Source organism: Tachysurus vachellii, chromosome 10 (assembly GCF_030014155.1).
Source record: "Tachysurus vachellii isolate PV-2020 chromosome 10, HZAU_Pvac_v1, whole genome shotgun sequence".
Classification (NCBI taxonomy): domain Eukaryota; kingdom Metazoa; phylum Chordata; class Actinopteri; order Siluriformes; family Bagridae; genus Tachysurus; species Tachysurus vachellii.
The window spans coordinates 19,953,563-19,977,111 of record NC_083469.1 but is presented as its reverse complement, the minus strand read 5'-3'; the positions used below and the strand labels follow the sequence as shown (position 1 = coordinate 19,977,111).

At 38.2% G+C, this 23,549-nt stretch overlaps 2 protein-coding genes across 2 annotated transcripts; one reads left to right on the top strand and one right to left on the bottom strand.

Moving 5' to 3' along the window:
• Window positions 1–78: 78 nt before the first annotated feature.
• On the bottom strand, window positions 79–8,102 carry bub1bb (BUB1 mitotic checkpoint serine/threonine kinase Bb). Its single transcript, XM_060880190.1, has 9 exons — window positions 8,044–8,102; window positions 5,402–5,562; window positions 5,228–5,287; window positions 4,650–4,794; window positions 4,343–4,539; window positions 4,080–4,243; window positions 3,795–3,973; window positions 3,424–3,521; window positions 79–821 (listed from the first exon to the last, which is right to left on the bottom strand). Exons 2-9 carry the CDS (start codon window positions 5,539–5,541, stop codon window positions 524–526), a joined length of 1,281 nt encoding a protein of 426 aa, XP_060736173.1. The 5' UTR covers window positions 5,542–5,562; window positions 8,044–8,102; the 3' UTR covers window positions 79–523.
• A 456-nt stretch (window positions 8,103–8,558) lies between these two features.
• On the top strand, window positions 8,559–18,688 carry zfyve19 (zinc finger, FYVE domain containing 19). Its single transcript, XM_060880189.1, has 11 exons — window positions 8,559–8,784; window positions 10,333–10,454; window positions 10,541–10,594; window positions 10,683–10,846; window positions 10,923–11,065; window positions 13,040–13,142; window positions 13,294–13,518; window positions 14,224–14,300; window positions 16,596–16,697; window positions 17,083–17,246; window positions 18,384–18,688. The coding sequence occupies exons 1-11, from the start codon at window positions 8,731–8,733 to the stop codon at window positions 18,478–18,480; spliced, it is 1,305 nt and encodes a 434-aa protein (XP_060736172.1). The 5' UTR covers window positions 8,559–8,730; the 3' UTR covers window positions 18,481–18,688.
• The last annotated feature ends 4,861 nt before the right edge of the window (window positions 18,689–23,549 follow it).

Below are 23,549 nucleotides of genomic sequence, written 5' to 3'. Positions count from 1 at the left end.
CAGTGCTACATCTTCCTCAGATTTCTGTCACAAGCTTCATATCCACTTTTGAGAAAAAAAAAAATCACTGTTTAAAAATCTGTTGAAAAATCTGCTTGTGTTTATTAAAACGTGGTTCTTGTGAAGCGTTTCCAAGATGTAGGCCATACAGTATCAAGCTGCAATAGAATGTTGTACCAAAAGGTTTACACTGGACAGCAGCATAATTGCTAATACAACATAAAAAAGGCAAGTTAGAGAGAGTGGTTTTATATATAAAAGAATATGTACAAAAGCACTTTAATAAGTATAACTATAGAAATAAAAACCTGGAATAGTCATCAGTCGAGCATCAGTATATTTGAACGAGAAGGTCTCGGGTACTTAAACAATACCAACAATCGCAGCACAGCAACTCATGACTTTTTGCAAGACTTCAGATTCTACTTCTTTAACTACTGTACAACAACAGGACTAACATAAAAAAACAACACTGACTTAGACTCGGAGTCTCTACGATCACTAATATGACTATTTGCTCTGTTCAGTCCTTTTGACTAGTATGAGGCTCTTCTTGGTTGCTTCTTTCAGCGTCCGTTTTCTGGCTGCATTTCTGGCGGAATCGCTCAGCGCGCAGTTCTTCGAAGGAAAACTCGGTGACCCCGCTGAACAGCAGCTCCTTGCAGTACATGCTCTTCTCTCCACTTTTGTCCTCGTCTTCCTGATGTAGCTGCATGTGCTGCTGCCGCTCTTGTAGCCTCTTCAGTGGTGTTTGCTCGTCACAACGCGGCTTCCTGGCGGATAGTACAGTGTTCACTGCTGGGTTGATCTTACATGGAGTTCTGGAGGAAGGAGAGTATAATCAATTTAAAACCCAAGTGGGCAAAAAATCAAAAAATAAATAAATAAATAAATAAACCTTTAATAAACACATTTTCTTTCTTGCTTATACAGGATTCTTGCCATTTTCCGTATTTAAAACCAGGACTTTTTTTTTAAATCATGAATGATCCCATTATGTTCTACACAAGGTCATACAGTAAAGAGGTTGTGTTCCTTTTACAGTTGCAAATCCATTCGAATCTATTATAAATTGCTTATAAAATACATTCCAAAATGAATTTAGGGAATATAACACCCTGGCACATGTAAAAGCAGAGATATTACTGTACAACTTCAGCAGCCTTTTTTTTTTTTTTTTTTACTTGTCACACTGACTCTAATAAAAGCTTGGCTGTTATATACACATGTTGAGATTATATTAAATATCATCTAATGTACTTATAGAAAATTAGCTAGGTTCATAAAGAAAATATTCTTAAAAGTAGACTACCCTAAATCATCATGTCACAGTCCCTAAATCCTTTGCCATCCTCCTATTGGTGATGAATGATTTTTGTAGCAAACAGTTGATTGTATAATGGTGCTATGATTGAGTGGGGAGACAGAGGACACCGTTCTCAAGGTCAAGATTGTGATTCTCAAGGGCTCAAGATTGTGATGGTTAGACTCCTGGGTCAGAGGAACTCTATAACAGAAGCTGAAACTGGCCTCACTGCAAGAATGGTTTAGAAATGGTTTGACGGACAGGACACATAGTTAAAAGGTGTTAATTTGGCTTCCAAATTCCCCAGTTATCAATTTGATCGAGCATCTGTGGGCTGCACAGGAAAAGCAAGTCAGGTCCATAGAGGCTTCCCCTTACAACTTACAGGACTTAAAGGATCTGCTGTTCAAGTCTTGGTGCCAGATACCACAGCACGCCAGGCCTTCAGGGATCAGGGCAGAAGAGGGAGCTACACGATATTAGGCATGTTTTAATGTTATGCCTCATCTGTTTATGTTACAAGCTTATCTGCTGAACACTATGTCATAGTATGTTACAATTACAGCCACCTGTTATTATATTGTTTGATTTATTTGCACTACCAGCTATATGTGATACTTTATGCACACTACAGCCAACTCTCTTACTGTGATTATTGTCCTGTTCTGGTAAGTATTGTACAGCAGACTTTCCCTTTATGTAGTCCTGTGTGGTCTGGTGTAGTTCTGTGTAGTCTCTATATAGCTGATTGTGCAGTGCTACGCATATGGCACACAAAATTGGAAACACCTTAGGAATTTTGAAGTCGTCATCTCATTGACTGGATTCTAGAAGATTTCTGGGAAACGCATTTTGCATTTTTAACATACTGTACTTCCGTGATGATGCTCTACTTTCCTCATGGAAGAAGGACGCAGGCTTTTTGCTTATGAGGATCAGCTAAAAGCTGGACTTTTCAAATGATGTGAAGCTCACGATACAGACTCATTAATTTGCACAACTTTCTTAAATGGATGAACTACGTCTTTACATTTTCAAGCCCCTTAACATGACCCTGAATAAAAACCGATTGGTTGCATTTCATGTCACACATACACACACCCCACCTTAGGCAGGTTTTCAAAATCTTTTCAAGCACTATTTTTTCCCCAAGGTCTATAGAAAAGAATTAATTAATTAAAAAAAAAAAAAATAAATAATATATATATATATATATATATATATATATATATATATATATAAAAAATGCATTAAACAAAGATGCACTGTCAAGATGGTAATTTTAAATAGGCATTGCTTTCATTTGTGTGCTACTTGAGCTATGTATATAAACAGATGAATTGAGAAGAGCCGGAGCAGTGCATAATTTTCTGAGTGAAAGGATTGTATTTGTATTCTAACGGAAAAGAAGTTATTAAACGATTTTTGAAGAAAAAAAAAAAAAAAAAAACTGGCTATTTTGAAGTACTTTTGCATCTTGTGCAAACCCTGTTGACTTGAGGATTATAAATAACGCCTCCCAACAACAAGGTGTAGCGGCTGTACCACTCGGGACCGACTAAGAGCTCTCAACTCACAACCTAAGAATTCTTTTATAATCTTAGATATGTGTCACCCGTATGAGAATGGGTTCCTCTTTGAGTCTGGTTCCTCTCAAGGTTTTATCCTTTACCATTCAAGGGAGTTTTTCTTTCACAGCCACGTGAGTCACCTCAGACTTGCTCATTGGGGATAAACACAAACCCTTTGTTTTATGTTTATGTTCTGTAAAGCTGCTTTGAGACAACGTCAGTAGTAAAAAGCGCTATACAAATAAATTTGAATTGAATTGATATTTTGATGATATTGTCTGCAACACCAGAATCAGGTCACATTAACATTCTCAATCCAAAAGGCTGTTGAACCTCATCATATGTAGTGCATTATCTATCCGAGGGAGCTATTAGAGACTCAAAGCCTATTTGAACATGGCTCTAAATCCAAAGATCCTCAGTGTTTAATAAAGCAATGGAGGAGATCATTAGCATGTACGCTAAAAAAAACAATGGCTCAAGGCCTAATTGGCATGCAGTAGTATGATAAGGCAAGCAGATAGCAGTAACTTATAGAGCACTCACACAACAGGAGGCTGATTACTCTCTTCCACAAAGGGCTGGAAATTTGGCTTGGGCGGCGGAGCAACGACACTATGGCCGAATCGGGACTTCGGTGGCAACTGGCAACAAGAGAGAAAATATCAGTTTTAAATGTTAAGATGTAGATGAAAATAATATTAGGACTGACACACACAGACAAACAGACACCCGCACATGCACAGAGAGTGAGAGAGACACTCACAGTGCGCACAGTCTTACACACATACAGGCTCTCACACGTATTTTGAGGACTGGTCATTAACTTTGGTTGGGGGGGTGGGGGTGTGTCTTTAAATGAATCTACTTTTTTTTCCAGAATTAAAAATTTAATAAATAAATAAAATAAAATGTACCTTAGCATTACTCCATTTATCAGGTTTCTGTTCATTCTCCTTGGCCTTAGCAGTTGGAGGAGCTGCCCAACTTTCTTTGAGTTCCTGGGGCTCAGGGTGCTCCTTATTCTCATCAAATATCATGAGTCGACTGTTCTGACCTGGTCCGAGTGGTTGTTTAAACTGCAGCCCCCGGGAAACTGGGCAAAGAAAAAAAAAATCAATAAGCCATCAATGTTGCATAGAATTTTGCGTCTCATCCATCTTTTTTATGTTTGTTTTTATGTTAGTAAATCAGTTCCTCACAGCCAATAGTTCCAGCAACCCTATTGACAGGAGCAACAGCTTTTTTCTTTCCTTTGGCTTTCAACTCTGCGAGTGAAGCCCTCTGAGGCTCGAGAAGCTCATCGTCGGATTCTTCATCGACCGTTGATGTCATCATCTGCCTACACACACGGGCCTGTAAAGCCCTGAGGGGAGAATGATCAGGATTTGCTCATGACCTGTGAATCACGTTTAATAATGTAGATCAATTCATATAACAAATGAAAATATACAAGACTCCATACTTGTGAAATTGCTGTAGTCGGTCTAGAGGTTCAGCCCTACACTTTAAACCTTCCTGGAATATGCTGTCAGCCATCCGTGGATTTCCTCTTTTCTCATACTCTTCAGACCATGCGATGTAAAAAGATGCCTGCATTGTCCCTATTCCCTGAGCTTGCATGTACCGGTAGATATCCAGTGGATCAGTACAGCTTTCCGTCTACAGGTCAGAACAACAGAGCATATTGTGTGTGTGTATATATTTAAAAAGTTGAGGTGTAGTGTTTTGTACTTGTCCTGTACACAGTGCTTGTCTTGTAGAGTACTTACAAATTTGATCCAAAGGTCCACATAACGAGGATCGTTGTGATACTTTTTTTCTTCTGTAAACTTCATAACTGCTCTTTCTAGAAGAATAGACAACCCGCTCTCTTTACCACCTTGTGGGTACGTCTGCTCTGTCCACTTTATGTACCTGAAAAAGCAAAGGCTGTTAGCTTTCCTTGGTCATGTTGCAAATGGGTATTAAAAGGGGCTTTCACACGGGCAGTGTAGTCTGAAACAGAGCACGGTTCATATGAAACATTGGTAATGTGAAAGCCATCACGTGGAGCAGGAAGTGCGCTGCGGTACCGAAACGCAAGACGGAAACAGCTGTAGAAGGTGGTGTGAGTTCGATTGCACTGGAAGTGTTCTGTGATTCCAGCGACTTGAAATCGGATGTGCACTTGTTCAGGAATAAATTAACCAGCGCATGTGGCACCATCATTAGTTTCTACGACGTCATGTATACCGTGAATGGCAGGGAAACTATGTAGAAGGAGTTCGTTAGAATCAAGTGAATCTGAAACCAAACCAACCTCCCCAGTGTAAACACCACCCAAGAATAAGGGTGAAGACAATCTTACCGATCCCAGACATCCAGAGGGTCATCTCCATCGTACATCCGGAGCTCTAACTCGTATGCTCTAGAAATTTCCAAAGGTAAAAATAAACCCTTACTGTTAAAGTTGTTACAACAACACGAGGCTTCGTGGAGTAAAATCATGACATCTAGAACAGACTAGAAAAGAAGTGCTTACTGTTTTTGTTGGTTGATGGCACTAGAGGTGCCCTCTTGTTGCTGGCTGAGTGCTTGGTGCAGGGCGGAGATGGCTCGGCCACGTCTCAGCGGTTGGATGTTCTCTTTGCATAACTCCCACTCCACCTCTCCTTCTGCCATCGTTAGCTGATAGCCGACAGACTAGAAAAGACATATTACACTGCTTATCTCAAATCAGTGAGAGAACTAATAAAATGGCAGGAATCAGTCTCTTTAAGTCTTTGTGTAGTTTTTTGTGATTGTTATGGCCAAAAATTCTTCTCTCATTTGTTTCCCAAATATCCAACTTTGATGAGCTTTTCATGCATTTTCTTTTTGGGGAAAACTACCTGAATGGCAAGGACAGGATACTTCTTTTAAACTCTTCTTTTCCAGTGAAGACACATATGTAATGTCCTTCTACGATAGCTATTCTCTGAATAGAAATGCTGCAAGCTTCTCAGAAGATTGTGGAGTTTGCTTGAGTTTGTATTCATTTCTGTGATGGCAAAATCATGAAATCTTGGAGGGACTGCAGAATCCAAAGCCAGTCAGTCATTCAACTCAATCAGCACTGGGACAATAGCATGAAACTACATAGTGACTACATAGAACATGCGATAAACGCATGCGGTTTCATTCTCAGTTGCGAGAAAGATGGTCGGAACGCAGACAAAAACACATCCCAGGCATGTGCTTCAAAGTCAAGTCTGTTAAACATGCACTATTTCATACATTTGATATTTGGCATGTATTTGAGTTTCCGTGATAGAGTTCATTAACAGGGTATCTGTGAAAAACTGTTTTCATTTGTGCAATCATTCAATTCCCCAGAAAATGGCTTCAGTGCTCTAGTCGGATTCCATAGGTCCTTCTAAAACAGGAAGTGACAGTCAATGAGTGACTATAGCCAGTAGAGTTTGGGAAACTGATTGGAAACCATAGTAGCTTTACACAAGCCTTTTACTTACTCTTACTGATGGGAAAGCTAAAAGAAATCTCCATCGGTCACAGGAAGCAAAAGATTTCAGCAATGAGCAACCCCAAGTTAGTAAAACAGTCCCCTAAGAAGTGGCTGTTACATCATACTCATTCCTCCGTCTTCTGAATCAATAAATTCTAATTATTTTTCCCCTCTAACCAAGGAGTAGTTGGAAGAGATCAGTGAATGATCAGACACACAGCCAAAAACACACCAATGAACCATGTTTCCTGCTAAAGAGCTAATCCTGCAGATCAAAATTCACATACGGGACATACATGACACTGTGAATCGAAAAGCATCCAATAGTAATGGATAATATCTCCAAAACTTTTTTTTGCACTTCTTGACAAAAACATCATCATAATGATGTCCAGAACACTACGAGACACGTACAAGAACACCAACTTCTGAAAGACTCATTTTCAGAGCACATTAAAAAGCACAATATTAATCTAAAGTATAACAAAGAAAACAAGTTTTTCTGACAAGATACGCATATTTTTTTTAAAGCAAAACTAAAAATGTAAATAATATGATATGCATCCTTCATTTTAAATTGTTAAAACATTCAAGTCACACACACACACTTGTGACTTGAAGACATGTGGAACATGGCTTCATATTTTAGCCCTTTTGCAATCAACACACATTCACTACTTCAGATAATCTGACTCCCTAATGTTCTGAAATTCTCAAGGCCTGGACACCATTAAATGTGGTATCTTGCACCAAAATGTCCTGTAAGTTGTAAGGTGGAGCTGGATCTGACTTGTGTGTCCATCACATACAGTACCACAGATGCTTGATTGATCAGATTGAGATCTGGTAAATTTGGAGGACACCTTGAACTCATGTTCCTCAACTCATTCCTGAACGTTTTTTGTAACATGACAGAGTATTAGATTGCTGTAAGGGAATACTGTTACACTGAAGGGATGTACTTGGTCTACAACAATGTTGATGCAGGTGGATGTCAAAGTGACATCCACATAAATGCCAGGACACAAGGTTTCATTCATATTGTCATCGCATGGACCTGAAACAGCAACAAAATGCAGTTTGGCACCTACCCAAAGTGCAAAGAGAAGCAAGTTTGCAAATAGACAAGTGCAGATAAATATGTAGCATATGTACAGCATGTTATATATATACACATATACATACATATATATACATACACACATACACACACACACACACACACACACACACACACACACACACACACATACATACATACATACATACATACATACATACATTATATATGTATGTGTGTGTGTGTGTGTGTATATGTTTACATGTAAATAGTGAATAAATATAAAAGCTATAGCAGTGCATAGATAGATAGATGTGTGGGCATTGTTGAAAAGTACAAGTAAATGGTTCTACTATGTAAATAGGATTTAGACAGTAATACAAATACTCTGCCTGATATCCACATACTAATCAAGCTGAAACCACATAAGCAGGTTAAAGTGTAATGACCCAGAAGGCAACAGATGCTCCTGTGTTAGCTTGATGCTAAAAGAAGACTCGTCTTACTGCAAAGAATAAGTCAGAGTAGTTCATTTTCTTGCCCCAGTGCATAACGTTCCCTTATTAATAAATAAGCACATAACAAACATACATATGTATTTATATCTGTATGTATTTACCGTTGTAGCTCGTCTCAACGTCTTTATCTGTCTGTGTAGATTTGAACGACTGACAGCTCGCTGATTGGATAAACTCTATTCACGTGATTCAACCCCAAGCTTCCGGCGTGGGCTTAAAAAAAATACTCTTAATTACAGATTTTTTTACAGATTAATATTATATATTGTTAAATGCCGATATTTTTTTTTGGAAATTATTAGATTTTTCCCAGTGATTTATATATCGTTGTGCACCTGCGACTTAACAACGAACGTAGGTTGATGTGAAGCATTCTGGGTAATGTAGTTTATAAATTTGTTTGATTGATCATTTTCCTGTTACGTTTTGCGTTATTGAGAAATAACAGACTCGTCTATATTTGCGTAAATACAAAAAAAAAAATCCTATTTTCTACAAAGGAAATTAAAACGATAGTTTCAGACATTTTGTCTGTTAACATGTTTATTGAACTACATTTCCCGTGAGCTGACAATTCCGTTTTCGTTTCCTGTGTTTATCCTCTTTGCCAAATGGGAGTGAGGTTGAATTAGGTGTATGTGCATCACCATTGACGGTTTCCAATATAAATGACGTTTCCAATATAAAGTGGAATATATAATGCTATAGAAGGTGATTCAGTCGTGTTGTCTTGGATATTGTCTTGTGTATTGACTATAACTGAAGATTCCCAGTGGAAAAGGCCAACTATGGATAAGAGATGTTATGGTTGTGCTTCAAAGTTCAGTCTCTTCAAAAAGGAGGTTTGTTTGTTTGTTTGTTTGTTTGTAGGAAGAGTAATAAAAATGTTAACATAACTAATTTATATAAATTATAGTGTCTTCTGTAAGGGACACATTGATGTAATATTACTTACACTAGAAAATTCAACTATTCTATAATAGTATTCTATTGTATAATACTATTATATATTCTATATCATGGTATTATACTCTATTCTATTAGTATTTGAAATCCTTGTTCTTGGTATCACTGCTTTACTTGATATAAGCTTTGTGGATCCTAATGGATGTTATGTTAAGCCTTAAGCAAAAGCAGAAATGGACCATTTAGCAACTCAAGGTTGTTTGTAGAACGTTAGAATAGCTGCATTTGTTACTATAGAGAGCATCTTCTGATCAAATATTCCTTCAAGTGGAATTTTTTTACCTGTAATTTTTCTGTAGTCATTCATGACTCTGCCAGTAGGTTTTCTGTCTGTTCATCCATCTGCGTGTCTGTCCAAGATTCGTGTTGGCACAACATCTCAAGAACAAATGCTTTGTGATTGTAGCATTTATATGAAATCCTCGCTGAAATCCTCGTTCTTGGTATCACTGCTTTTACTTGATATAAGCTTTGTGGATCCTATGGATGTTCTGGCAATCTGCAGAGTCATTTCACTGCATGCAAATAGACATTACTTGTAAGATTGCACTTTGGGCATCACCATTTATGTGCAATTGAACCCTGAATAAATGGTTGATTTAGGGACCATTATGGACTACAACTCCTTAGACATGTTCTTTTTGGGCAGAACTAACATATGAAATATAATTTTTTATTAATAATTATTTGCATCTACTCCTAAATAATTTTAACTAATACTATGTATTATATTCGCAATGACATGAATCGAGAGTGTTGTTACATTTTATTCTGTATGTGCATTGTTTCTCTATATAGAGCATATTCAGTGGACTACATTTCATGAAAATATTTTTGGATAATTACAGATTTTACAGAGGTGCCCTTTATGCAGATATCTAATCAGCCAATCACATGTGGCAGCAGCACGGTGCAGTAAATCAGATCCAGGTCAAAAGCTTCAATTAATTTCACTATAGTCATGTCAAACATCTGGGGAAATGTTTTATTTCTGAGTTTATAGATTCTTGTTCTTGGCTGACAGGAGTGGACCCTGATTTAGTCTTCTGCTGTTTTAGCTCGTCCTTCTCAATACTTGTTGGGTTGCGAACGCTGAGATGACTTTCTGCTGATTACAGTTGTAGAGTGATTATTTTTGACCATTTCCCTCTGACTTATCCAAATTAAGCAGTTTTGTGCACCATTCTGTGTGAACTCTAAAGGTTGTTGTGTGTAGAAAATCCCAGATCACTAGTTTGTGAAATACTCAAAATAGCCTATGTGGTACCAATAACCAGGCCACAGTTAAAATCACAAAGATTATGTGAACAGTAACTGAATCTGCATGAATATAGAGGTGTTACTAATAAAGTAGATGATGTGTAGATTTTTAACGATCTTATCCAGGTTTGCCATAAACCAATGAACATTCAATTTCATTACAGTTGGGCTGCAAAAACTGTGGACGCTCATTTTGTTCTGGATGTCTGACATTTAGTGCGTTGGTGCCACGCTACGGTAACACTCAGCAAAAAGTCTGCAAGCAGTGCCATGGTGATCTCACAAGGTTTGCTTTTGAACACACAGTGTATTATAATGTGCTCTGTGGAGGAACTGAATAAACAATGTCTAAATGCTCTTTTGTACATGCAGTAGTGGAAAACAGAACGATGCTGCAAGATGGTCACCACCTGAAAACTACAAAAAGTAAGAGCTGAGAAGCTTTTTGTGTGTCAAAATCATCTATGTGTCTTTCCAGGTTATTTGATAATGTTAAGGATGTCTTGGGTTGTAGGCGGATAGCTGCCCTCGAAGCCAAACAGTCTCAATCTCATCAGCCTCTAAGACATGCTAGTAGAACAAGCAATGCACCAGCTCTTCATTCAACCAAGGGTCTTTCTAAGGAGGACCAAGCGATTGCACAAAGACTTCAGAAGCTGAAAGAGGAAACAAAACCAAGTAAGAGTCGTCCACATTCGTTAACACAATATTGTACAATTCATCAGACAAACATCTTCAACTTCTTCATATACAGAGTCCTTACCATCTGAGAAGGAGATAGAGGCTCGTCTTGCTGCCCTAAAAGCTCCAGATCAGCCGGTTCCTTCAGCTCGAGAGATGGAAGACCGTTTGGCGGCTTTAAAAGGAAGACCACCTCCTTCTCAAGGTCCTCCATCAGTAAGTATAATTCACAAAATCAGATGATATACAAAATGTTTTTTATGGGTTATTTACATTGTTGAAAGGTTTCACTTAGAAACTATAAATATGGATTTTGGACTTCAATCGATACAAACAGGTTTACAATCAAGTCTCTATCAGCAAAAAAAAAAAAAAAAACCCAGAATAAATTTCCTTATTACACAATTGCACTTTTTGCCCATTTTAGTACACAGTTAAAGAAATGATTTGTCATCATACTATCTGATAGATAGATCATCCATGTATATCTGTGTTCTCGTCCTTTCCTGAGGAGAGTATCCATGTTCAGGTCCTTTCCTGAGGGAAATATCTATGTTCAGGTCCTTTCCTGAGGGAAATATCTATGTTCATGTCCTTTCCTGAGAAGAGGATCCGTGTTCATGTCCTTTCCTGAGGGAAATATCTATGTTCATGTCCTTTCCTGAGAAGAGGATCTTTGTTCAGGTCCTTTCCTGAGGAGAGAATCTGTGTTCTCGTCCTTTCCTGCAGGAATTGTCCATGTTCAGGTCCTTTCCTGAGGAGAGTATCTATGTTCAGGTCCTTTCCTGAGGAGAGAATCCGTGTTCAGGTCCTTTCCTGAGGAGAGAATAAGTGTTCAGGTCCTTTCCTGAGGAGAGAATCCGTGTTCAGGTCCTTTCCTGAGGAGAGAATCTGTGTTCTCGTCCTTTCCTGCAGGAATTATCCATGTTCAGGTCCTATCCAGAGGCAAATATCTATGTTCATGTCCTTTCCTGAGGAGAGTATCCGTGTTCAGGTCCTTTCCTGAGGAGAGAATCCGTGTTCAGGTCCTTTCCTGAGGAGAGAATAAGTGTTCAGGTCCTTTCCTGAGGAGAGAATCCGTGTTCAGGTCCTTTCCTGAGGAGAGAATCCGTGTTCAGGTCCTTTCCTGAGGAGAGAATAAGTGTTCAGGTCCTTTCCTGAGGAGAGAATCCGTGTTCAGGTCCTTTCCTGAGGAGAGAATAAGTGTTCAGGTCCTTTCCTGAGGAGAGAATCCGTGTTCAGGTCCTTTCCTGAGGAGAGAATCTGTGTTCTCGTCCTTTCCTGCAGGAATTATCCATGTTCAGGTCCTATCCAGAGGCAAATATCTATGTTCATGTCCTTTCCTGAGGAGAGTATCCGTGTTCAGGTCCTTTCCTGAGGAGAGAATCCGTGTTTAGGTCCTTTCCTGAGGAGAGAATAAGTGTTCAGGTCCTATCCTGAGGAGAGAATCCGTGTTCAGGTCCTTTCCTGAGGAGAGAATCCGTGTTTAGGTCCTTTCCTGAGGAGAGAATAAGTGTTCAGGTCCTTTCCTGAGGAGAGAATAAGTGTTCAGGTTCTGGACTACACAACCACAGGATTTAAACCTGGCGTGAAGTCACCTTCATTTATAATAAGGAAGTTTATTGAAGGAAAAGAAACAAAAGGAACAAAATAATCTTTTGGTAGATTGTATTAAAAGATGGTTGCATTGCTGTACATTTCTTGTAGAATATTTCAAGCTCGTGATGCAGGTGGACATTCATCACAGTGTAAGTTTATTAGCATAGCTATTTAAAATTTTCTGATACTGCTGTAAGTGGTTTTCACACAGGACGTGTTTGCTATGATCCGAATCCGAGCACGATTGTTTCTGGGTCCTTCGTAGCATTGATTCTGTTTTTTTTGTTTGTTTGTTTGTTTGTTTGTTTGTATTTTTTCTATTATTAAACAAATCCCAGGGGCATTTGTGTTTTTAGATCATGACAAACGGCATAACAGGCCCCATATGTACTGTAATATGCTACTGTAGGTGTTAGTTGAAAAAACTAATGATGTCACAGGTTGTTTCACTTCCTGTTCAAGCGCAGATTCCAGTACAAGTTCATATTAATAGGAATCGCAGCACAGTTCCAGTGCAACCCAAACTCAAACCACCTCCATGAATGTAGTCTCAGTTTTTCAGTACAATCAACATTGCTTTACTGTATTCAGGTTCATCAGCCGCCTGATAGCAGGACTCAAACTGAACAGGCAAATGATTTGATCACGCAGATGACAGAGGAAGTTGCCATTGACAGCCAACAGTGCCCAGATGGTATTTATTACAGTCTTGTTTTGATCAGCATGTAAAACATCTGTCCTGTTTATTGCAGTTTAATTTCCTGTCTGTTTATTTATTTATTTTTTTGCATATAGTTTTAAACGTACAAATATCTTGCCCATTCTGTTATATATATATATAATAGCTGATCAATCAGAGCATCCAGTCATACCCTTAAACGATCTCAACAAGCAAGCAAGTGATGAGAATTTGGATGACAAGCAGCTGTCATTCAAGCAGATAGAGGAGGAAAAGAGCCGCTTGCTTGCCGAGGCCATGGAGGAGCTGAAACGAGAAGAAATCTGTCAGAGCCAGCTTGTCTATGTAGCCAAGAGACTGGCTGTGCTGCAGGGGCGAGATCCAGACAAAGGTAGTTCTGTTTTTCCTTCATGTTGACAAAGGCTTTATGTTGCATAAGGTGTAGTGCGAACGCATTCCTTCAACAGATCTCAGATCCACAAATACATTAAAAGCACAAGCCAATGGAAATTCATTACCAGTACTGTAATGATATATTTTCTATAGACTTTTCTTTCATTTTTTTGGTACATCGTATAAAAGGCCGCATTACATTTAGTCCAATGTTAAGTGGATCAGAACAAAAATATCAGTTTAGATCGATATCACATCAGTAAATCGTGTAAATGTGTTAATTTAACTGTGTTTATAAAAAAGGCAAATTCTAAATGCAGAAACAAGTTTAACAGACAGAATATCTCCTAGAAAGCAGATTATGTTGTAGGATTATGGCATAATGATGTAGCTCAAAACCGATGTAGCTGGAGCAGTAGTGCAGCAGGTCGTTAACATCACAGCTCAGAACCTCAGTCAAGACCATGAGGAGTTTCTGTGCATATTACTTATGTTCAAGTGGATTTCATCCAAGTTCTCTGGAAAGCCTTTCTGTGTGTGTTTTGGAAAAAGGCACCAAATCCACCATGACCCTGTTCAGGATAGTATAATTCTTATTGTAGCTATAGTTTCAATTACAATTCAATTACAAATGTACATTTCATTCACTGGTTCTGGAGTTTGAGTGTTTTTAAAGTTGTATGACTGTGTTTGTGTGGTTCAGTCACTATGGCAGACTTCCAGATGCCGGACAGTGATGACGAGACTGAGGAGGAAGCAATTGCCAGGATCCTAAAAAGGGTGCGTATATAACATGTAGAGTAGTAATGTGATGTGGTAGCCTAATGGTTAAGGTGTTGGGCTACCAATCAGAAGGTTGTGAGTTCGATTCCTACGTCCACCAAGCTGCCACTGCTGGGCCCCTGAGCAAAGCCCTTAACCCTCAATTGCTCAGTTGTATAAAAATGAGATAAAATGTAAGTCGCTCTGGATAACGGTGTCTGCTAAATGCTGTAAATGTAATAACAATATAAATTAGTGCTGCACGATTAATCATATCGCAATCGCGATATCAAGCCTGTGCGATTATATGACGCAAAAAATGCTGCGATTTTATGAAATAAATAAATAATAAATAAATGCATGTGTGGCCATGACAACCCATTCTCTCTGAAAGCTGTTTGCCTATTTCATACACTACACCGCTATCCACTAAGGCCATCCTTAAAAATATTTTTGTTTGCCGTAACCCGACCGACCCTGTCAATTTAGGACCGACTCAATTTTTATTATTTTTTTTGCTTTAAGTCCGACCGACTTGCCGGTTGTGAATTTGCGTTAAGACCGATCTTTTTTCTTTTTTTACTCTTCAAACAACTAATACAAAAGCAATTAAAAATATTAACGGGTTTGGGCACCATAACACATCTAAAATAAGCATCAAAATAAGGTTTGCAATGATGCGCCCGAAGGCACGTGTTGAAGACCCAGTCATTGACGTCACGATATGCTAATTTGTTTAAAGTCATACCTACGTAATCACATCACCAAAATTGTACTTTTTTTTTTTTTTTACATTGAAACTTGAAAAAAAAATATAGACCTACCTACCGACCCATTTATTTATTTATTTATTTATTTATTTATTTATTTTTACTGTTAGACCAGTGAGATTCAGTTTAGGCAGTGGCACGTGAAGCGCGTATGGTCATGTCGTGACTTTTTCCGGTGTGCAGCGCGGAACGGGTGAAGATGGATGCCGAGCAGACGGACACTGAACTGGTGGCCAGAAAATATGCTACCGCTGTTATATGGCGATATTTTGGCTATAAGATATCCGACACTGAGCAGACAGAGAGGTACTGTGCAGAATTTGTATAAATAAAGTTGCACATCACGTGGCAACACGACAAACTTATATCAGCACCTGAAACAGCACAGAGAAAATTATGATGAATGCATGAAGGTAAAAGCCCAGATTAGTAAAGAAACAACTGAACAAAAAGAACAATCTGTAAGACAAAAAAAAAAACAAACACAATTACAGATGTGTTTGAGAGTGTTGCGCCAAATGAAAGGTCTTCACAGAAATGCAGTATCTGTGCATACAAGCAACAAGCTCTGCATCAGAGAGAGCTTTTAGCACTAGTGGTAATGTTGTATTGAATCATCGCTCCTGTCTGAAACCAGACAAGGTGGATATGCTTGTTTTTTTTGACAAAGAACCTCTCAAGTGATAAGTAGAGCTTTTTAGAAAGAGGATTTGGAAATACCAGTTTGTTGCTTTGTTTTTTTTGTAAATGACCAACAACAGTTTTAGTAGTTTGAACCACACATTTATATCCAAATTCCTTTTTGAACGTTAATACAAAAAGGTTACGTCCAGGTAAAATATCCCTGTTTGGACAGAATGTTCAAAATATCTTATTTTCATGAACATAGAAATTACTTTGTTCTATTTAATATATTTAGCTGTACTATTGAGACAATAACAAGTTTGTTTGCAGTAATGCAAAGATGTTATTTTGTAAAAATATTTTAATTTGAAAACGTTTTGCATTTGTTTGTTGTTGTTGCTAATTTGAGTTGAGAAATACAAATTTCAGCATTATCAGTAATCTGTGTGTGCATTTTCCTTGAGAACCAAGCAAGTTGACTCATGATACCATTTGTTTATTATATCGCAATCGCAATATTGACCTCAATAATCGCAATATGACATTTTCCCTAAATCGTGCAGCCCTAATATATAACTATCCAAAAAATATTGTTCAAGTCTGTGTTAAATGTTATTGTTGCTGTTTATTGTGTATTGTCATTATTAACTGCCTAAACTGATGATGACTAGGGATGCACAATATAACTAAATTATATCATGATACTTGGAGACATTTCTCCAGGTCATAATATGTATTTTAACCAGCAGAAGTTTTTAAAGGTTGTCCACATACAGATAATGGCCATCATGTTGCAACCATGGTCATATTGCCAGGTCCTAAAGTAGACTTGTTCTTGCCAGAAAATGTTTATAATATTTCCATTATTGTCTATTACTGTTAATAAAACACAACTACTGTGAATGTTTTTGGCTTCTAGCTGTCAGAGGAGACTGCTTTAGATGAGGCCAGTGGTTATAATATCCCTCTAGAACACAGTGGCCCAGGAAATAAAGAAAAACCTAATTCCAGTAAGAAGCAGGTAACAAAATCCTTACACCCTTTCTAGTTTCTATCTCACAGCAAATCAGGGCATGTGCACATTTTTCTTCATACAGCATACGTTTCCTGCTAAGTACGTCCCATCGGGGTAGCAGATGATTGCAAAGCTGTATATTGCTTACCACTTTTCTATCTGATTTTCAGTATCCCTGCTTCCACTTACCTAAAAATGACTTTTTTTGTGTGTGTTGGGGGGTTGTAGAATTCCACACACACAAGCAAACATAAGTAGTTTTCAGCTTTAGATTGGGTGTAATTCACCTTTTAGACATAGGGGGGCACTTCAACTTCAACTAGCACGCTTCATTAACACTTGCCTGAAATGTATTTTCTACATTCTTACTATGTATTATATTCAATTTCAGGCATCGAAAACAAAGCCTGCTGCTGTTTCTGTGAACTCGGGTACCACATGTGATGAGGATGATGATGATGAAGCTGAGCTGCCCTGGTGCTGTATCTGTAATCAGGATGCCACCATTCGTTGCCACACATGTGACCAGGACTTGTATTGCAACCGCTGTTTTAGGTAAACTAAACAACTTAACAAAATAAACAATTTCCATTATCTGGTTTCGTTTAGTGAATACTTGCCTCATTTCCTGTATTTGCGAACAAGGAGACTTTACCTCATTTCCTATAGGTATGAATGCCAGTACCTCATTTGCTTGTTGTGAATGTGAAGACTTTACCTCATGTCCTACATTTGTAAATGAGAATACTTTACCTCATTTTCTATAGCTGTGAATAAGAATCTAATTTCCTACATTTATGAATGTGAATGCCTACTTTTCTATAATTGTGAATGTAAATACCTCATTTACTATCATTTGTAAATAATAGTACATAATTTCCCATAGTTATGAATGTGAATACTTTACATCATTTGCTGTAGTTGTGAATAATAGTACCTCATTTCCCATAGTTATGAATGTGAATGCTTTACCTCGTTTCCTATAACTGTGAATTAGAATACCTCATTTCCTATAGTTATGAATGTGAGGCATTCATACTCAGCATTTATTTTATCCTGTGCATGCTGTGAGAAAAAAGTTAAATATAATGGACGTGGCAATATTTATCTATCTGGCCTTAAGAAAAGCAGAAATGGACCATTTAGCAACTCAAGGTTGTTTGTAGAAAGTTAGAATAGCTGCATTTGTTACTATAGAGAGCATCTTCTGATCAAATATTCCTTTAAGTGGAATTTTTACCTGTAATTTTTCTGTAGTCATTCATGCCTCTGCCAGTATGTTTTCTGTCTTTCTAAGATTCGTGTTGGCACAACATCTCAAGAACAAATGGTTTGTGATTGTAGCATTTATATGAAATCCTCGCTGAAATCCTCGTTCTTGGTATCACTGCTTTACTTGATATAAGCTTTGTGGATCCTATGGATGTTCTGGCAATCTGCAGAGTCATTTCACTGCATGCAAATAGACATTACTTGTAAGATTGCACTTTGGGCATCACCATTTATGTGCAATTGAACCCTGAATAAATTAAGACTATGGACTACAACTCCTTAGACATGTTCTTTTTGGGAAGAACTAACATATGAAATATAATTTTTATTCATTATTATTTGCATCTACTCCTAAATAATAACTGATAAGCCTCTTCTCTTGATTATAGTCTAATTCTATTTCTACTTTTCCCCCTACAGAGAAGGCCATGATGAATATGATCGAAAAGAACACCACACATCCAGTTACACAGCCCCTAAGAAAAACAAGAAGACCAAATCTTCAAAATGCAGTTAAAGTTTGTCCCTAGCAACCTGAATGTGTCCGAACAGATCAAGTAAATATTGTTCATCATTAACAAATCCACACATGGTTGTTGATAGCAGCCTAGGTATTTTGAAATGCACTTTAACATCAAAACATTATTTTTTTTTCTGATATTTAATGTAGTTTTCATCAAGCTTTAATCTCTGTTATGGTTTTAATTAAAAGAAAGTGGCTCGTTGTAATGTTGTTATTCCTTCATTCATTGATATTCAGCAACCGCGTTCTCCTGCTCAGTGACACAATGTGATCGCCTGTCCAGGAAGCACTGATTCAAGCACAAGGCCGTCCGTCGCACATTAACATAGACAATCCACCTACTAGAATCTTTCACATGTATCATAAGCTCAGGATCGAACCAGGGACCCTGGAGCTATGAGGCAACAACAGTCCACTCTGCACCACCATGCTGCCATAGTAATGTTTAAATATACAACTACATGTAGGTTTAGGGTTTAAAGACTTTTTCATACCAGATAACTCCAAAGAATTTTATTTTAATCAAATGAATTTAATGGAAAACAAACAAAAAAAAATCCTCTTTCACAAAAAAGGTGTTACACCGCTCAATAATGTATTGTGGTGTATATAAAATAAACAGTACATTTAAATGCTGGAAGCAATATATATCCGTAGTCTAAATAAATCATGGATCAACGTGTTTAAATTAAGGGAAGGATTTCCATTGAAGTAAAATATAGAAGTTCAACAGTAAATAATGGCAGCTGGACATTGTAGATGTAGGTGTAGAAGGTCTTGTCTCATGTTCTGCCCTGTGTCAGTCAATAAAGGACTATGGCACTTGTTTGAAGGATTAAATTCAGGCTCAGATGTTAGTCTTTCATGTTAGCAATGCCAAAGTTACTGAGTTTTAGCCGTGTCTGGCTGCTGGCCTGTGTGATGCTTGCGGTTACATTTAACAGAGACATGAGTCACTACAGTACACCATTCAACCCACTTATCCCCCTTCTCTCTCTCTCTCTCTCTCTCTCTCTCTCTCTCTCTCTCTCAATACTTCTACAATCTAATTCTGAATTGTTATCCAACATCGTGTCATATTGTTCTTATACTTTTTTGGGTGCTTAATTATATTGTACTGTGATTGTACTGGCAGGAATTTAAGTGAATTTATAGTGAGCTGTTATGAGTAGAATGGCCATTACAGATGCAGAATAAATGCAAGAGGGGGAGATGAGTGCAGGCATTACAGACCAGCTCTTGGGACTTCTAATCGTTGGCTGGTCCATCATTGAGAGGAAGAATGAATGTGAAAGGGGGAGATGAGTGGTGAGGAAGTGCCTTAGCATTAGCAAGCGCTCCAGCATTATGGGGCTTAACTATAGAGAGTGATCCATTAGGACACAAATCATCCACTTTTTAAATTTTATTTATTTATTTATCTATTTTTGCTAAAAGAGGAGAATAGAGCTTATTGTCACACTGTCTGAGAAATCATTTCAAGCCTAAAATTGCTTGTTTAAAAAGCTCCATTCATGTAAGAGTGCCTGTTACGTACATGTCTCATACAGCTCTCTTTTATGGAACAAAGTTGCTGTTTCTCAATATTTAGGGAATGCTATGTTGAGATCAGGGTTTTTTTCTTAGATTTGCTGGAAAATTCTTGAGTGATTGTACTTTAATCAGTACTTACTGTATTTAAGTATTGTTTTAGTGTGTATACACTGTGTGTGTGTGTGTGTGTATATATATATATATATATATATATATATATATATATATATATATATATATATATATATATATATATATATAATGTATATGTATAATGTATATGTATATATATTTTTTTCTTAAGATTTTTAGGGCCAAGTGCCAAATGTGTAATGCATCTATTGTAATTGTTAGAATTTGTCCCTATTATTATTATTATTATTATTATTATTATACTTTCTCCCTCAAGGAGTAATGGCAGCCCATAGAACCCTTTGGTGGATTTTTATGAAATTTGGCATATTGATAGAGGATAATCCAAATCATCAATGTCTGCAATTTGGTCTCAGTCCAATTCAATTAAATTCAAATTTATTTATAAAGCACATTTAAAATCAGTCTGAGCTGGCCAAAGTGCTGTACATAGAGATAAAAGAAAAGGGGGAAAAAGAGCATAAATATAAAAGAACACGTACAGTTTACCAACGATTAAAAGCACAGGAAAAGAGGTGTGTTTTTAACACGGATTTAAATCCAGCAAACGTAGAAGCAGTTCTGACTGGTGGTGGCAAGCTATTCCACAGCTTAGAGCCCGCTACTGGGAAAGCTCGGTCTCCCCTGCGTTGCTGATGAGATCGTGGTCCCAGCAAAAGATGACCATTTTGGGATCCAAGTGATCTCGAAGGATTGTACATAACAATCAAATCAGATAAATATTTGGGAGCTAGATTATTGAGAGCTTTGTATTGAGACCAATAACAGAATCTTGTAGTCGATACAGTATCGGACTGGCAGCCAGTGCAAAGAACGTAAGATTGGTGTAATATGGTCTCGTTTGCGGCTACCTGTGAGTAGACGGGCTGCCGCATTTTGGACCATTTGAAGACGAGAGATGGCAGATAGAGGTAATCCAGAGTACAAAGAGTACAATCCATCTATCAATGTAGCACCAGACTTCAAGGAGCTTTTCTCTTCTGAGTCCTTGACTCATGATAATTCAAATGTACCCGTTGGCTTAATTTCTGCCATGTTGGATTTTTGTCATTTTTAATAAATAAAAAATAATAATAATAATAATAAACTGTGTGAGCTAGGCCTAGGTAGGAGTGATGCCTAATTTGGTATACTTTATTAAGAGGGAGAATATTTTTTGAAAAATATACTTTTGCAAATTAATCCTATACCGTTAATCCTAATACTATTAAATTGATCATGAAGTGAGTCGTATCTCTGGATTGCTTTGTTGGAATGTTGCCAGATTTGGCACACTTTGTTGCTATTACTAATATTGGGTATTCACCAAGTTTCATAAGATTTGGCCACAGGGTGGCACTATACCTTAAAAATTCTCATTATTCTAGCAGCAAAGCTACATTTCTATGCTTCATCAGAGTTAAGGATCCTCTCTTGAAACTTACAAAATCCACAGATCAGCCATTTTGTACATAATTTTTTGTTTCATTCACCTTTTTATTTTGCCAAAATCTATTTATAAATTTCCTCCTGAAGTTATGTCACGGGGGCACGGTGGCTTAGTGGTTAGCACGTTCACCTCACACCTCCAGGGTTGGGGGTTTGATTCCCGCCTCCGCCTTGTGTGTGTGGAGTTTGCATGTTCTCCCTGTGCCTCGGGGGTTTCCTCCGGGTACTCCGGTTTCCTCCCCGGTCCAAAGACATGCATGGTAGGTTGATTGGCATCTTTGGAAAATTGTCCGTAGTGTGTGATTGCGTGAGTGAATGAGTGTGTGTGTGTGCCCTGCGATGGGTTGGCACTCCGTCCAGGGTGTATCATGCCTTGATGCCCGATGACGCCTGAGATAGGCACAGGCTCCCCGTGACCCGAGGTAGTTCGGATAAGCGGTAGAAAATGAGTGAACGAATGAATGAGTTATGTCACAATGAGATTTTGTGTTTTACCTCTTTGTAATGCTTTTGTTCACTGGCATATTTGTCAGTGCACATGCTCACCTTGAGGCCTGTGGTTGTCTACCTCATGGCCCTGAGGAGCTTGGCCACTTCATTGCTGCTTGCAGCTATATTTCAGATTGTATTTCTATCATTGTAATTTTACTTGATTACATCTTTTACTCTTTACATTTCATTAATATCTTCAGAGTGTTTGTTACAGGGGGCACGGTGGCTTAGTGGTTAGCACGTTCGCCTCACACCTCCAGGGTCGGGGTTCGATTCCTGCCTCCGCCTTGTGTGTGTGGAGTTTGCATGTTCTCCCCGTGCCTCGGGGTTTCCTCCGGGTACTCCGGTTTCCTCCCCCGGTCCAAAGACATGCATGGTAGGTTGATTGGCATCTCTGGAAATTTGTCCATAGTGTGTGATTGCGTGAGTGAATGAGAGTGTGTGTGTGTGTGCCCTGTGATGGGTTGGCACTCCGTCCAGGGTGTATCCTGCCTTGATGCCCGATGACGCCTGAGAAAGGCACAGGCTCCCCGTGACCCGAGGTAGTTCGGATAAGCGGTAGAAGATGAGTGAGTGAGTGAGTGAGTGAGAATGTTTGTTACGAATCTCAAAGGTATTTTCTTTCATCCACCAAATGATTGTATGCTAGATGACAAATGAATTGACTCCTGATCATTGCACCAACATTTGATTATTCTCCAAATTGTTGCCACAGAGTTATAAGGACAAAATTTATATTTTTTGTCATTTCGTTAAGCACCGTTATGAAGACCAACTTACATTTATCTCATATATACTGCAGAGAAACTGAGGGTTAAGGGCCTTGCTCAAGGGCCCAGGAGCAGCAGCTTGGTGGACGTGGGATTTGAACTCACGACCTTCTGATTAGCAGTCTTAACCTGTGTAGCCTGAGGTTAGCAGTGCCTTAACCTCTGAGCTACCACGCACAAATTAGAGACCAAATTACAGATGCCAATTGGCCTACAGTGCATCTCTTTGGCCTGGGAGAGCATACTGTACTACCCAGAGAACATGCAAACGATATGCACAAAAGACAGAGAAATCAAAAGCCGCAACTCAGCCACCATGACCCCCAATTCTACAACAGGCTGATTATAATAAAGGTAAAAGCATTGACTTCAAGAGAAATGTTTTGTGCATAGTGCACATAGTAAGAATGGAGCACTTGGTGTGATGAAAATGTGTGCCTCATGAAAGAAAATTCTCATAATATATCTGGAAATTTCTTCTGTGCAAATTGGTGATTATTAAAACATCAGTTCTTCTTCAACATTTCCAATCAGACATGCAATAATTCCACAAAACATATCTTGTCCATATAGTACTTTTACAAAATGATGAGTACTTCCTTTGTCTGCCTTTCTGTCCTTAAACACAAGTTGGAATTGAAATGTTGCGTTTCATCACAAGTTTAACCTTTTTTTTTTAACTGAGCT